The following is a 12,489-nucleotide window of genomic DNA, read 5'->3' on the forward strand; positions in this document are numbered from 1 at the left end:
AGTAGCGGACGTGCTTCCGCGATCAATGCAGCCACGCTAATCTTTGACCCACGCCGACCGTGTTCTGCGACTAATACGCTGTCTCTCCTAACGCAAAGAGAGGAAGTGGAAATAGCATTGATATTAACATTGCCTTGAATTTGAGGGGAAAACACGGGACGAACACAGGACAAGATGAACAGATAGACTCAAGAACCAGCAATGAAGCTTTAATGCACAAAGGACAAGGGAGAAAGGGTAAAAAGAAAGTGTACACTCGGGCGTACAGGTGAATATGAGGCGCGTAATACGAACCACTTAAAGGTCGGTGGTAGCATCGATAACTGCACAAGCGAACGTGTTGCCCTTTGTGTATTAAAACTTCATTGCTGGTTCGTGAGTCTATCTGTTCATCTCGTTCTTTGTTCGTTCAGTGTTTTCCCTCAAACTCAAGGCAATGTTAATATCAATTTAACACCAGCTAGCTTGCCTGCTCCTGCTATATTCATGGAAATAGCAGTCCAACATCGCCGTTGTACATACCATCAGATCAACGTAATAAATTTCCTTTAGATATAACATCCCGCGTTATGGATATGCACGCTTGCGGCAGTAGTAAATTCCCGGATTTTGGTCCTGGTTACGTGTAATAGGTAAAAAGGTCTGCTATTATAACACTGTTGCAGCGATAATGGATACGCTGCAGGAAGGTACAATCGGGTATCTGAAAGTTTATGTGTCTACATGCGCTTGTCATTCGGGTCACGATGTCATTCGGGATGGGGATTGGCTGAGGGTAGAGCCCTGCGCGGATGAAATTTTTGCCATCCGCATCCGGTCCGCATCCGCAGCATACACAGCAGTTTACATCCGATCCGCTGAGCAAAACGCACCATCCGCATCCGACCCGCGAAATCCGCACGTTTCGAAGGACGCGTAAAGACCGCCGGAAGCATGTTGGTATAATTCCGGAACTCTCCATGCTGTCACGGAAGGACTCACGACGACAAGCCTGCAAAGGTAGACCTTTCGAAAAACGCGATATGGAGGGACTTCTGGAACGCGTGGAACGCTACGTCGTCGGTGCTCGCGCGGTTCGAGACGCCAGAATGCCTTCTCTCCCGCCTTGGCCGTGCATGGTCAAAGGTGAACCCGAGCATGCGCTCGCTGTCGGCGCGCAATACAAATAAATTGCTGGTGGAAAAATTACAGCACGCGGTACATCCGCATCGGATCCGCTACCGATCCGCTGCCTTCGCATCCGCATCCAATCCGCACACCGCAGAAAGTGCTAAATTTTCATCAGAATCCGCAAGTATCTTGCGGATATCCGCGGATGCAGGTGCAGGGCTCTAGCTGAGAGCGTGCTATGTGGTGAAATTCTGCTTTTTACCGTGTATTCACACGAGCGACATTCCCCCAGAAGCGGAAGATGCGAAAAACGTCATAGCTTTCTGCTGTCACGTGAGCACGAGCGCTCAACGTCGTGTCTTCACGTACACTGCTAACCGTGGGGAATATCCTGCTACACAGTCACAGTATATTCCGTAGCAGACGACAGGAAAACGCGCTGACGGTGCCGTCTGCTAAGTGTCGTCTGCTAAATGCGCAGTACGCCACGATTTTCCGCACCGTGTGAATGCTCAACATAACTCGGGACGGAACGTCGGCTCTGTAAGCAGTGTTGTCGCTTTTTCTTCCACTAGAATATTCCGTGAGGATGTCGCTCGTGTCAATACACGGTTAGAGTGCCCAAGTGCACTTCAAGATCGCGCGCCGTATATAACGCGTTTCTAAACTTTAACCTTCGCTAAACTCATAATCGCGTGACGGATGCCCCTCGTTATTCCATATTCCACACGCTACTTCTTTTGCATTTTCGCCCGTCATGTTCCAACAAAGCGGCGTTTACTTTACTTTGCATTGCTAAGCGGAGCTGTCAGCAGCATTCTGTGAAGCCTCACCTGTTTCCATTTTTGCTTTCACCAACTTTCACGATGTTTGTTCTGGATAAAAAATATAAAAAAAAAAACAAATTATAAGCAAACTGACAGCACAACGCGTCTGAGGCCTTTCAAGCTTTCCAGTCCACACTAGCCTTCCCACTTTTAAAGTGTAATTTTGTAAAACGAAGAGAGAGTGAGAGAGAAGGGAGAGGGGGGGAGGGCTTCCTAATTAGCTGATTTAAGTTTATTACGTAAGTGGCGGGAAACATGCGCGGAAATAAAGCAGTACAATGGTTATTTATTTATCGGACGTTGTAACAACGTTTTTGTTCTCAGAAACAGAGCGGCCAAAGTAAAACGTGACTGGCGAATATTTTTTTATCTAGGAGGCGGCGCAATATTAATTTTGCTTCTTTCGCAATGGCAGGTAGTCGAACGCGGCCTTCTCAGCACACGTTACTTTTGTGGAAGTGCGGAATGGACAAGTCTACGGAGAATGAACGTGGGAGGGGCACGTATAGAGAAATCAGAGCTATACACTCTAAGAAAAAAAGGTGTGAAAAAAGTGGTAACTTCTATAGTTACCACCTTAAAGGTCAACATAGCATCTTATAAAGGATGTAAAAGGGTGGTAAAAGAAGTTATCGCATATCCCAATCGCTACAAAAAGGCGTACGCCCCCACCCTCGCTCACCGAATCAGAAGCGGTAGCAGGTAGAATTTTGCGACCCTTTAGGCACAACATATGCGACAACTATTACCTCCCAAAAAGGTGCAACTGCTTCACCTTTTTTTTTTCTTCTGAGAGCGTAATTACTTCAAAACCAAAGCGATTACGAAGCCAATAGACAGATAGCCAAAAGCAACAACAACAACTTTAGTTTAAGATGGTGAATGAGGAGTTTCATCGCCAGATGCGATAGACTACCCCATTGCTGGTGGTGACGTGGGGAATGAAATAATGAGCCCAACACGGCATATCTTCCGGAGCTACACTCTTAGAAATGAACTTCACCACATAGCACGCTCCTAGCCAACCATCATCCCGACAAGATGTTCCGTTCTCCTAGCCAACCATCACCCCAAATGACAACGTTCTCGCCCCTGATTTGTTGAAAACGGGAGGAGGAGCCTATTTTGTGCCATTATGCACGGCACAAAATAGGCTCCTCCTCCCGTTTTCAACAAATCTAGAGCGAGAACGTTGTCATTTGGGGTGATGGTTGGCTAGGAGCGTGCTATGTGGTGAAGTTCATTTTTAAGAGTGTACGGAACATCTTGTAGCAGTGTCGCAGGATTTTCTCTACTGTTAGTGCACACTGTAAACTGGAAAACACCTTTGTGGGTGTAAATGGCTTGTCCTATAACTGACTCCTCTTTTTACACCGTACATGGTCTGGAACACCCTTTTTAGAGGGTGTATTCCGTGTAAATCACCCCTGGAAAGGGCGCTTTTCTTTGAAATGCCCTCTTTTGCACCCTTTAAACATCCCTTTAAGAGGGTGTAAGATCGTTAAACACCCTCCTAAAAAGGTGTACAAAGGGTGCAAAAGACGGCATTTTCAAGGAAAAGCACCCTTTCAAAGGACGTTTTACACGGGATACACCCTCTAAAAAGGGTGTTCCAGACCATACGGTGTAAAAAGAGGAGTCAATTACAGGACAAGCGATTTACACCCATAAGGGTGTTTTTCAGTTTACAGTGCACGTGAAGACAACAACGCTGAGCTTTCTTTTTTTTTCGGATCACGCCTCTCGAGGCTTCAACGTCACGCAAGCAATAAATATCGCCTATCTAGCTGGAGCTGGAACGCAAAGGAGTTAGTCTTGAGGATAACGTTACGCAAACACGGCCGCCTAAACGTACAGCGCGGTAACATCATCATGCTAAACTTGCGCTTCTCGGGGTCTATGCCGTCGAAAGATATTGCATCTCCGCGTAGCTATGTGCACGACGTCGCCGTTTGACGCGAAGAGTTATTTTGGCGTTCCAAGCATGCTGCCAAGCGTTGGTGTTGCGACGGTTTTTGAAGCGCTCGTCAGAGAAGTCGCTAATTCGGGAAAGAAGTTCATAATTATTCCCGCCGAGTAGTACGTTCGCTTGTCTGTGCAAAGTGTTTGAGCCCGAGCCTGATGGAGTGTCGTCATCCAAGTGCTCCGCAAGGCAGGTTAGTGTTGTTGCAAACATAGGTGTTACAAAGTTTCACGCCGTCCAGTTCAGCGCCAGGAATATGTTCCGCACTCTCAAAGCAGAAGTTCGCCTCAAAACACCCTGAGCGCCCGCACTTTCGATTTGTGGAAGGCACTGGGCGTGCGCGGTGTTGTGACGATTAATATAACTGTTACAAAAAGGCGTACGCTTCCGGTTTTCAACAAATCATGGCAGAGAACGATGCGATTCGATATGATATGATATATTCGATATATATTCGATATATTCGATATATATTCGATATATATTCGATATATATATATATATTCGATATATTCGATATGATTAGCTATATACTGTTAAAAGAGAACTTCACCTCAAAGCACGCTCCTATCCAACCATCATTCCGAATGATATCATTTTGTGCCCTTGTTTGCTGAAAATGGGAGGAGGCGCCTATTTGGGACACATTATGCTTGTGCCAGATGGGCTCCTCCCCTTGTTTTGAACGAATCATGACACAGAATGATATCGTTCGGTATGGTGGTTGGCTAGGAGTGCGCTATGTGGTGAAGTTCTGTTTTAACAGTGTAGGATTGTGTTGTGCGGTGAAGTTCTCTTTTAATAGTGTACGGTATGTACCGGATGGATCAAAACGGGTGAACATTTTTCGGAAAAGTCATAATGTTGTTTAAGGAAGTTTATTACAAGTTATGCACTGCGTGTACATAAGTGCCTACTCGGTTTATGATTTTTTACACCACCGGCGAAATAGGATATACGATAAGATAGCCTATGCGATGCGCGCAGAGGTACATGCCATACACTCTTAAAAATGAACTTCACCGCATAGCACGCTTCTATCATCTCCTATGGTACTGTTATCTGCTCTGATTTGTTGAAAACGGGAAGCGTACGCCTTTTTTTGCAGTGATGGGCAGTAGTTTAACTACATGTAGTTTAACTACTAATTAAACTACTTTCTATGTAGTTACGGGGTAATTGCAACTACTCAACGGATAGTAATTAGAAGCTAGTAGTTAAACTACATTTTTCGTAGTTAACTACTGTAGTTTAACTACGAAACTGCCGTCGGGAGTCGGCAGTCGGCAGGTTGGACACGGCTTAGACCGAAGACAAGCGCCAAGCCACGATCCAAGCCACTCCGATCCACGCCAATCTAGGCAAAAAACATGTTGTGTCTTGCACGCCCATTGCTGTGTCTCTTCGCGTCCTGTTTGATTGTTAATGTTGTAGGGATGGACTCTTTCGTTATTGAACACTACTATAAGTATGCCAACGTGAGAGCAGGAAGCAAAAACTTCGCTGCATCCTGCAAGTTCTGCCCTCATCGCGTCCTATCTGGGAACGTGAAAAGCTAAAGGTTCCTAGTCAAATAACTTGATTTTTGTGCCCAATTACCTACCATTTTAGCTACCTCCAACCAACATTTATGTCTTGGACAGAAAATGTAGTTGCAAAAGTAATTGAAACTACTTCGTAGTACACTCTTAAAAATGATGGTGGTGGTGGTGGCGGTGGTGGCGATAGGGCTTGCCGTTGTCGGCCTCACGTATGTGGGCAACGTCACGACTGACGCCCTGGGAATGTGCGTCCTGGGCCGACTTCTAAGGGAACTGTGCCGACATATGTCTGAAAGCGTCTGAGGAAAAATGCACTTCACCACATAGCACGCTCCTAGCCAACCATCATCCCGAATGACAACTTTCTCGCCCTAGATTTGTTGAAAACGGGAGGAGGAGCCTATTTTGTATCCCTTATGCACGGCACAGAATAGGCTCCGCCTCCCGTTTTCAACAAATCAGGGGAGAGAACGTTGTCATTCGGGATTATGGTTGGCTAGGATCGTGCTATGTGGTGAAGTTCATTTCTAAGAGTGTAGTTGGAGCTGTAGGTTAACTACTGTTTTAAAAAGTAGTTAGTTTGTAGTCACAATTACTATTAATACAAGTAGCTAGTAGTTGTAGTTAAACAACTTTCAAAGTAGTTTCTGCCCATCACTGCTTTTTTGTGCCACTTGTGCTATTCATAATTGTCACAAGTAAGGCATACGCCTCCCGTTTTAAACAAAATCAGGGCGATATCATTCGTGACGATGGTTGGCTAGGAGCGTGCTATGCGGTGAAGTTTATTTCTAAGAGTGTACCATTAGGAAGCCACAGAAAAATGCCGGAGCTACCGCATCGAACAAATAGCATTATTCAATACCTCCGAACGGACTCACATAGTAAATGAAGTTGCGTATCTTAAATACTTTTGCGTGTAGCTTGGTATCTTGCAAATACTTTCAAAGCTCAGTATTTAGCAATCTAACTTACATACTTTTTGCAGTAACTTTCCAAGTTACTTTGAAGATACTTCTCTGTGCGTGACACGGAGGTGGAGCGAAGGATTCTCTTTTGTCACGGCAATGGCGCTTTGTGTTGTATACATATGCTTTAGCGTCTGATACCCCTGCCATACGGGCAGTTTTCAATCATCATTGAAGCCAATCGTCATGGAACACGCGCGTGGCGCCACCACGCGTGTGACGTGTCAACTTGGCAAAAAGCATTGGATCCAATGCTCCCTGAAAGGTTGACACGTTACACCCCAGATGGCACTACGCGTGTGCTCAATGACGATTGGTTTCAATGATCACTGAAGAGTCCACGTGTGGCAGGGGTATGAGATATTCGGGACATCCACGGGGGGGGGGGGGGGGTTCCTCTTGGAAAGGGGTAGCGTTCAGCGCCTCGGGCTTGGGAGCAGGCACGACACGATGTGTTGTGTATGTGGGGTAAACCATTGAGACCCGTATCACTCCTACCCTACCCTACCCATTCCCTACCTTTCCTGTTCTTGTTTTTTTAAATACACATACTCCCCCCCCCCCCCCTCATCACGCAGGATGAAAAACCCTTGCCGAAAGCCGTATCGAGGGAGGGCGAGTAACATATTATAGCCCTTTATGAGGTTAAAGCAACGATAAGGAGGAGTCTGTCGTTCTTGTAGTGCATTCGTTCGCGTCTGTGTAGAGCGCCTGTTCAGTATTGGGGGAATGTGTTTAAAAAATGAGGCAAGCTATTAGAAAGTAATTTTTAAACGCAGTTGTTCCAGCGAGCCAATAAAGTTTTTTTGATGATGCCATTTTGAACTTCACGCGCTCCGTATTTCTTTGATAGCGAATTACAACAGCGACGCCAAGGGATATTGAAAGTAACGAGTTACTTTTAAGAGCATTTAATACTCTATCTTAAATACTTTTCAAGATTGGGTGTTTAGTATACACCACTCAGTTACTTCCTTCCTCAGTACTCAGTAACTTAAACTTAAATACATTTTATGAGCATCTTGTACAAAGCCTGGACTCCGAGCCGTGTTCTGCTCCGATCACCCGTCAATATTCGCGGAGTATTCCCTTCCATCGTTTCAACACGTAATAATACTAATAATATATGGCATACAATTACGACAACACATTTATTGAGTCTCGGGAAGCGGACCCTGCTTGTTATTTTTTTGTTTGCCGTTTTTTTTTAAACTTTTTATGTAGCTTGGTCACCTCGACGTTGGTCTTTCTACTTTCTTTTCTATTCTCGAGTATACTGAAGTAGCCTGACCCGACCCGGTCTCACATCTCCTTTATATCTCAATCAATCAATCAATCAGTCAAGTGCGTATACGCGGCGTCAGCACGCGGTGGTGTACCCCAATTGTTGCGGTGAAATCACCTCATTCCTTGGTCATTCATGTATAGTTGTTGTTGTTCCCCTCGCATACATAATGGGTGCAGCGATTTTCTAACCCCTTTTCTGAGACAAAACTCCTTCACAAATTCTTTGGCACATGTAACACGAGTACGTGTTATCGGTGTTCTCTTCGTCCTTAACGTCCGTAATGTCATTAATCGAGTTTTTTCTGCGAAAAAAAAATCAACAACAAAAAACAAGTAGCACGTTTGACTGAGAAAATAGGCTAGCGCAACGAAAAAAAAAAAAAGAAATTGAGAAGAAGCTGATCTCTTTACTAAATGTTCCAGCTTGAACCTTCGCCACATTCCTGTACCTCAAGGTGCCCTCAGTACATGATTTGTAGAAGGCGCATACGCTTACAAGCCTATTAGGTGCAAATAATGTCCGTTAGGAAAGGCAGGCACGTACTTGTACCTGTTATACCTGCTCCGTATAGCACGTATGGACGGGCTGAATATTTCTTACACCTTATCCCAGGAATAACAAATTTCTCGTCATTTGAATGCGTATAAGGACTCTCCATATGACTGCAGAGAGTGCATCCATGCATACGAAAAGAGCCATTAAATAAGGGAGCTATACGAACCCTGTCGGCGCAGTCGATGATCACCGAGAAAGGAGCCCAGCGTGGTTTACACCGGCGGCTGCGTGGAAATTTTTGCCGTGTAAGCCAACAACGGACGACGGGCTGTGCGGCTAATCGCTTATGAGCGCGGAATAATCAGGGTGGAAGCGACACTTAACGGATCGCTCGCTCAGAAACAGGTGTCGACGCAAACATTTCGATTCTCCTCCTTAGAGGCTGCGCTCGGCCAGCACGGGACCATGTGTGGATGTACCAGCGCCCGTGGCCTATGTAGTGGCTATACTGGGTGTCCCAGAAAACGTGTCACTGAATTATATATAAAGAAACTACGCCACCTATAGAATCATGTGGCCGACGGCATCTGTTCGTACTAAGCAGAGTTGTACGTAACGCGTTACTAGTAATTGCGTTACTAGTAATCAATTACTTTTTCAGTAAATGTTAACGTAATCAATTAATTTTGTGAGCAAGTAATTTTCCAAGTAATCTGATTACAATTTTCGGTAATCAATTACTGAGTAATCGATTACTTTTTTAACCTTCTGTCAACAAGGGCAACACTTTTCAGCAAGCCCGATCTTCGACTGAAGCAATGACGCAGAGGTCCACAGAGGACGCACAGTAATACGATAATTCCTTACAACCACGACCTACTGGAGCAACAGTAACAATAGTAACAAAACGAGCGGATTTTTCAACGCCTATACGGTCGTCCTCATCTGGGACAGGAGGCGAGACAATTTAAAAGTAACGGGAAAAGTAACGCGTTACATTTTTAATCGGTAACGTATTACATTTTTGATGAAGTAATTTGTAACGCTAAAGAATTACTTTTCGCGCAGTAGTAACAGTAATTGTAATCAATTACTTTTTTCGAGTAACGTGTACAACTCCGGTACTAAGTTTGTGCCACGTCCTGATGTGAATGTCGTGTATCGTAAGTTTAATCACGTAAATATTTGCGAGCTGAACTCGGAAATTTGCCAAGTAAAAGTAACTTTTTGATCCCGCCAATATCAAGAGCGTGCCGAATTCACTTAAATTCATTGTAATTGACAGGGATATTGAGGAGTTATTCAATCAGAAAAAATAGCGGAACATCATGATTTTCGGAGCACCAGACCATAACGCCGCGACGACTCTTTCAGCACAATTGCTGACAAAAGCAGGTTCTAAACACACTCTAAAAACTGAACTTCACCGCATAGCACGCTCTGCGCCAACCATTTCCACGAATGATACACTCTTAGAAATGAACTTCACCGCATAGCACGCTCCTAGCCAACCATAATCTCGAATGATAGCGTTATCTTCCCTGATTTGCTGAAAACGGGAGGCGTACGCCTTTTTTGTGACAATTATGAACAGCATAAGTGTCACAAAATAGGCTCCGCCCCACGTTTTCAACAAATCAGGGACGAGAACGTTGTCATTCGGAACGATGGTTGGCTAGGAGCGTGCTATGTGGTGAAACTCATTTTTAAGAGTGTAGGGTTATCGCTTCTGATACGAAGAGAGAGGGAGGCGTACACCTTTTTGTGTCAATTATCATATATCCAAATTGACACAAAAAGGCGTACGCCTCCCTCTCTCCTTGAATCAGAAGCGATAACTCTATCTTTCGATGCAATGGTTGGCGCAGAGCGTGCTAAGCGGTGAAATTCAGTTTTTAGAGTGCACAGCCCACAGAGTGAGAGTAGAAAAGGAGACAGGTCCTGAAATTGGGAGAGGGAAAGCATTATCCCAGGAAAGAGCCGGACGCGATAACCCATGCCTGCGTTATCTCTTTCTGCGATGCTGGTGTGGGCTGGGTTTCCAACCTCCTTTCGTCGGACTGACAACGATTGCGCTGAAAAATTCCTGGAACGCTATCCTCTAGGAGCTCCGCAGAGCATGGTGTTCGGCTATTTTTTTTCGATGGGATAGCTCCTGAATATCCCCGTCAATATCCCCGTCGTATTGGCCGACTACGGCAGCACTGCCATCACTGCGCACCACTACGTGTGGATTGTACGGTGCAAAGTGTTGTCGACACTGTGTTGCAAATTGGCCGCGTTGCTCCGTGTACAGATAGAAAATTTCTGGAAATTTTGAACTCCTGGAAAATAGACGATTTTTTTCCTTTCATGTCTTTTTTGTGTGTGTGTGTGTGTTTGCAAGATTGAAAAAAAAATTGGGGGCTTTCTCTCTCTTGCGGAGGTCCACGAGGTTCTGGGCGTAGCGTTTACTGAGACGACTTAATTATATGACATGAATTAAGTAATTATTAGTTATAAAAATTAGGTTAATTGCGTTAATTGAATTAATTTAACCCTACACTCTTAAAAATTAGGTGATGGTGGTGGTGACGAACCGGCTTGCCGTTGTTGGCCTCACGTATATGTGGGCTGCGTCACGACTGTAGGAGATATAGTGTGATAACGGATAAAGGAATGATGACGGCCGAAATTTAAGATTTAGGGCTGTCACTGCAGAGTTGCCGAGAAGTCTGAGCAGTATAGCCTTTGAGCGAGGTCAGATTCCTGGAGAAAGTAGACGAGGCTGCGAATTTTTGGAGTGTCTTTCCGTGAAAGAGCCTTTGGGATGTATAGGACATCATTCACCGTACAGTTCCTGCAATGGCCAAGGTATATTTCTCCCGCACCGCAGCATATGCACAGCAATGCAGTAGGATGTGCTCGATACTGCTCTTAAAAATGAACTTCACCGCATAGCACGCTCCTAGCTAACCATCATCGCGAATGACACCCTTCTCTCATCATCGTCTGTTGAGAACGGAAGGCCTACCCGTTTTGTGATACGTATTCAGTCGATTATTGACGTTGTGGTGACGGCTCTCTGATAAAGCGCTCATCACCATCCCCTCATCCGTTCCCAATGCGCAATAGGGCAGTGTACCGCCTCAGCTGAAGGTGAACCGCCCACCTCATCATCATCATCATCATCATCCAATGTATGTGTGTGTTGATGTCATTCGGGATGATGGTCGGCTATACGCTCTTAAAACAGAGCTTCACCGCGCGTAACATGATCATAGCTCACCAGCATCCCGCATGACATAGTTCTCTCCCCTCATAGTGCGCACTCTAAGAAAAAATGGCGCGAAAAAAAGGTGGTATCTGCTATAAGTGATTACCTAGGTCAACATAGCGTCTGATAAAGGGCGAAAAACGGTGGTAACCATGCCTGTTAACGTCTCTTTACAGTTGTTGTACAAAATGTGTGTAAGCACCGTTCTTACATACTACAGAAGCGAACAACAACAACATAGATGAATGGATGATGATGATGATGTGGGATGTTTCCCTGCGTTGAGTGGAGCACAGAAGCGAAGCACTTTCAGGGAGTGTTGCTTTCCCAGCATTGACAGTGCAGTGGACATTGAGCACATTGTGTACAACGGAGTTAACTGCAACTAAAATTTGTTTTGGGACGTGCGCTGATCTGTTGTGCCGACTGCAACCAGGTAGTAAGGTATAGAACTTTGCAACCTTTTGGGCACAACATATGCGACAACTATATTACTTCCTAAAATGCGTAACTGTCCCATCCTTTTTTTTTCCTAAGAGTGTGGTTGAAAATAGGAGACGTAGGCTTTTTGTGACACTTATGGCAATCATGTGAGTTGTCACAAAACGGCGTGATCCTCTCGCTTTCCAAAAAATCACAAGTGATATAGAGGTGCACAACATTCTGTGCAATGGTTTGTATTCAACGAGTGAGAAGTTCGGTTTTAAAGGCGTGGAACTACACTCTTAAAAATGAACTTCACCACATAGCACGCTCCTAGCCAACCATCATCCCGAATGACAACGTTCTCGCCCCCGATTGGTTGAAAGCGAGAGGCGGAGCCTATTTTGTGCCGTACATAATGAGCACAAAATAGGCTCCGCCTCTCGTTTTCAACAAATCGGGGGCGAGAACGTTGTCATTCGGGATGATGGTTGGCTAGGAGCGTGCTATGTGGTGAAGTTCATTTTTGAGAGTGTAGCCATTGCGAAACTCTCAAAGTCGTCTTTCATTAGCGGCTAAGAAACAGTGTAACTGTTAAAGTGAGCTGTAAAAGCCAAA

At 45.0% G+C, this 12,489-nt stretch overlaps 1 protein-coding gene across 3 annotated transcripts in view; it reads left to right on the forward strand.

Annotated features, from left to right (window-relative positions):
* Nucleotides 1-12,489, forward strand: part of LOC135370367 (nitric oxide synthase-like protein) — a 346,321-nt gene that overhangs the window by 152,928 nt on the left and 180,904 nt on the right. The window contains exon 1 of one of the 3 annotated variants that reach the window (XM_064604103.1): nt 3,777-4,093. The exons of the other annotated variants lie outside the window; for them this stretch is intronic. Coding sequence (XP_064460173.1) covers nt 4,059-4,093 — 35 coding nt within the window. The 5' untranslated portion in view covers nt 3,777-4,058. Of the gene's footprint in view, nt 1-3,776; nt 4,094-12,489 lie in introns of those variants that run through there. 3 annotated transcript variants of the gene reach the window in all.

Source organism: Ornithodoros turicata, chromosome 10 (assembly GCF_037126465.1).
Source record: "Ornithodoros turicata isolate Travis chromosome 10, ASM3712646v1, whole genome shotgun sequence".
Taxonomy (NCBI): domain Eukaryota; kingdom Metazoa; phylum Arthropoda; class Arachnida; order Ixodida; family Argasidae; genus Ornithodoros; species Ornithodoros turicata.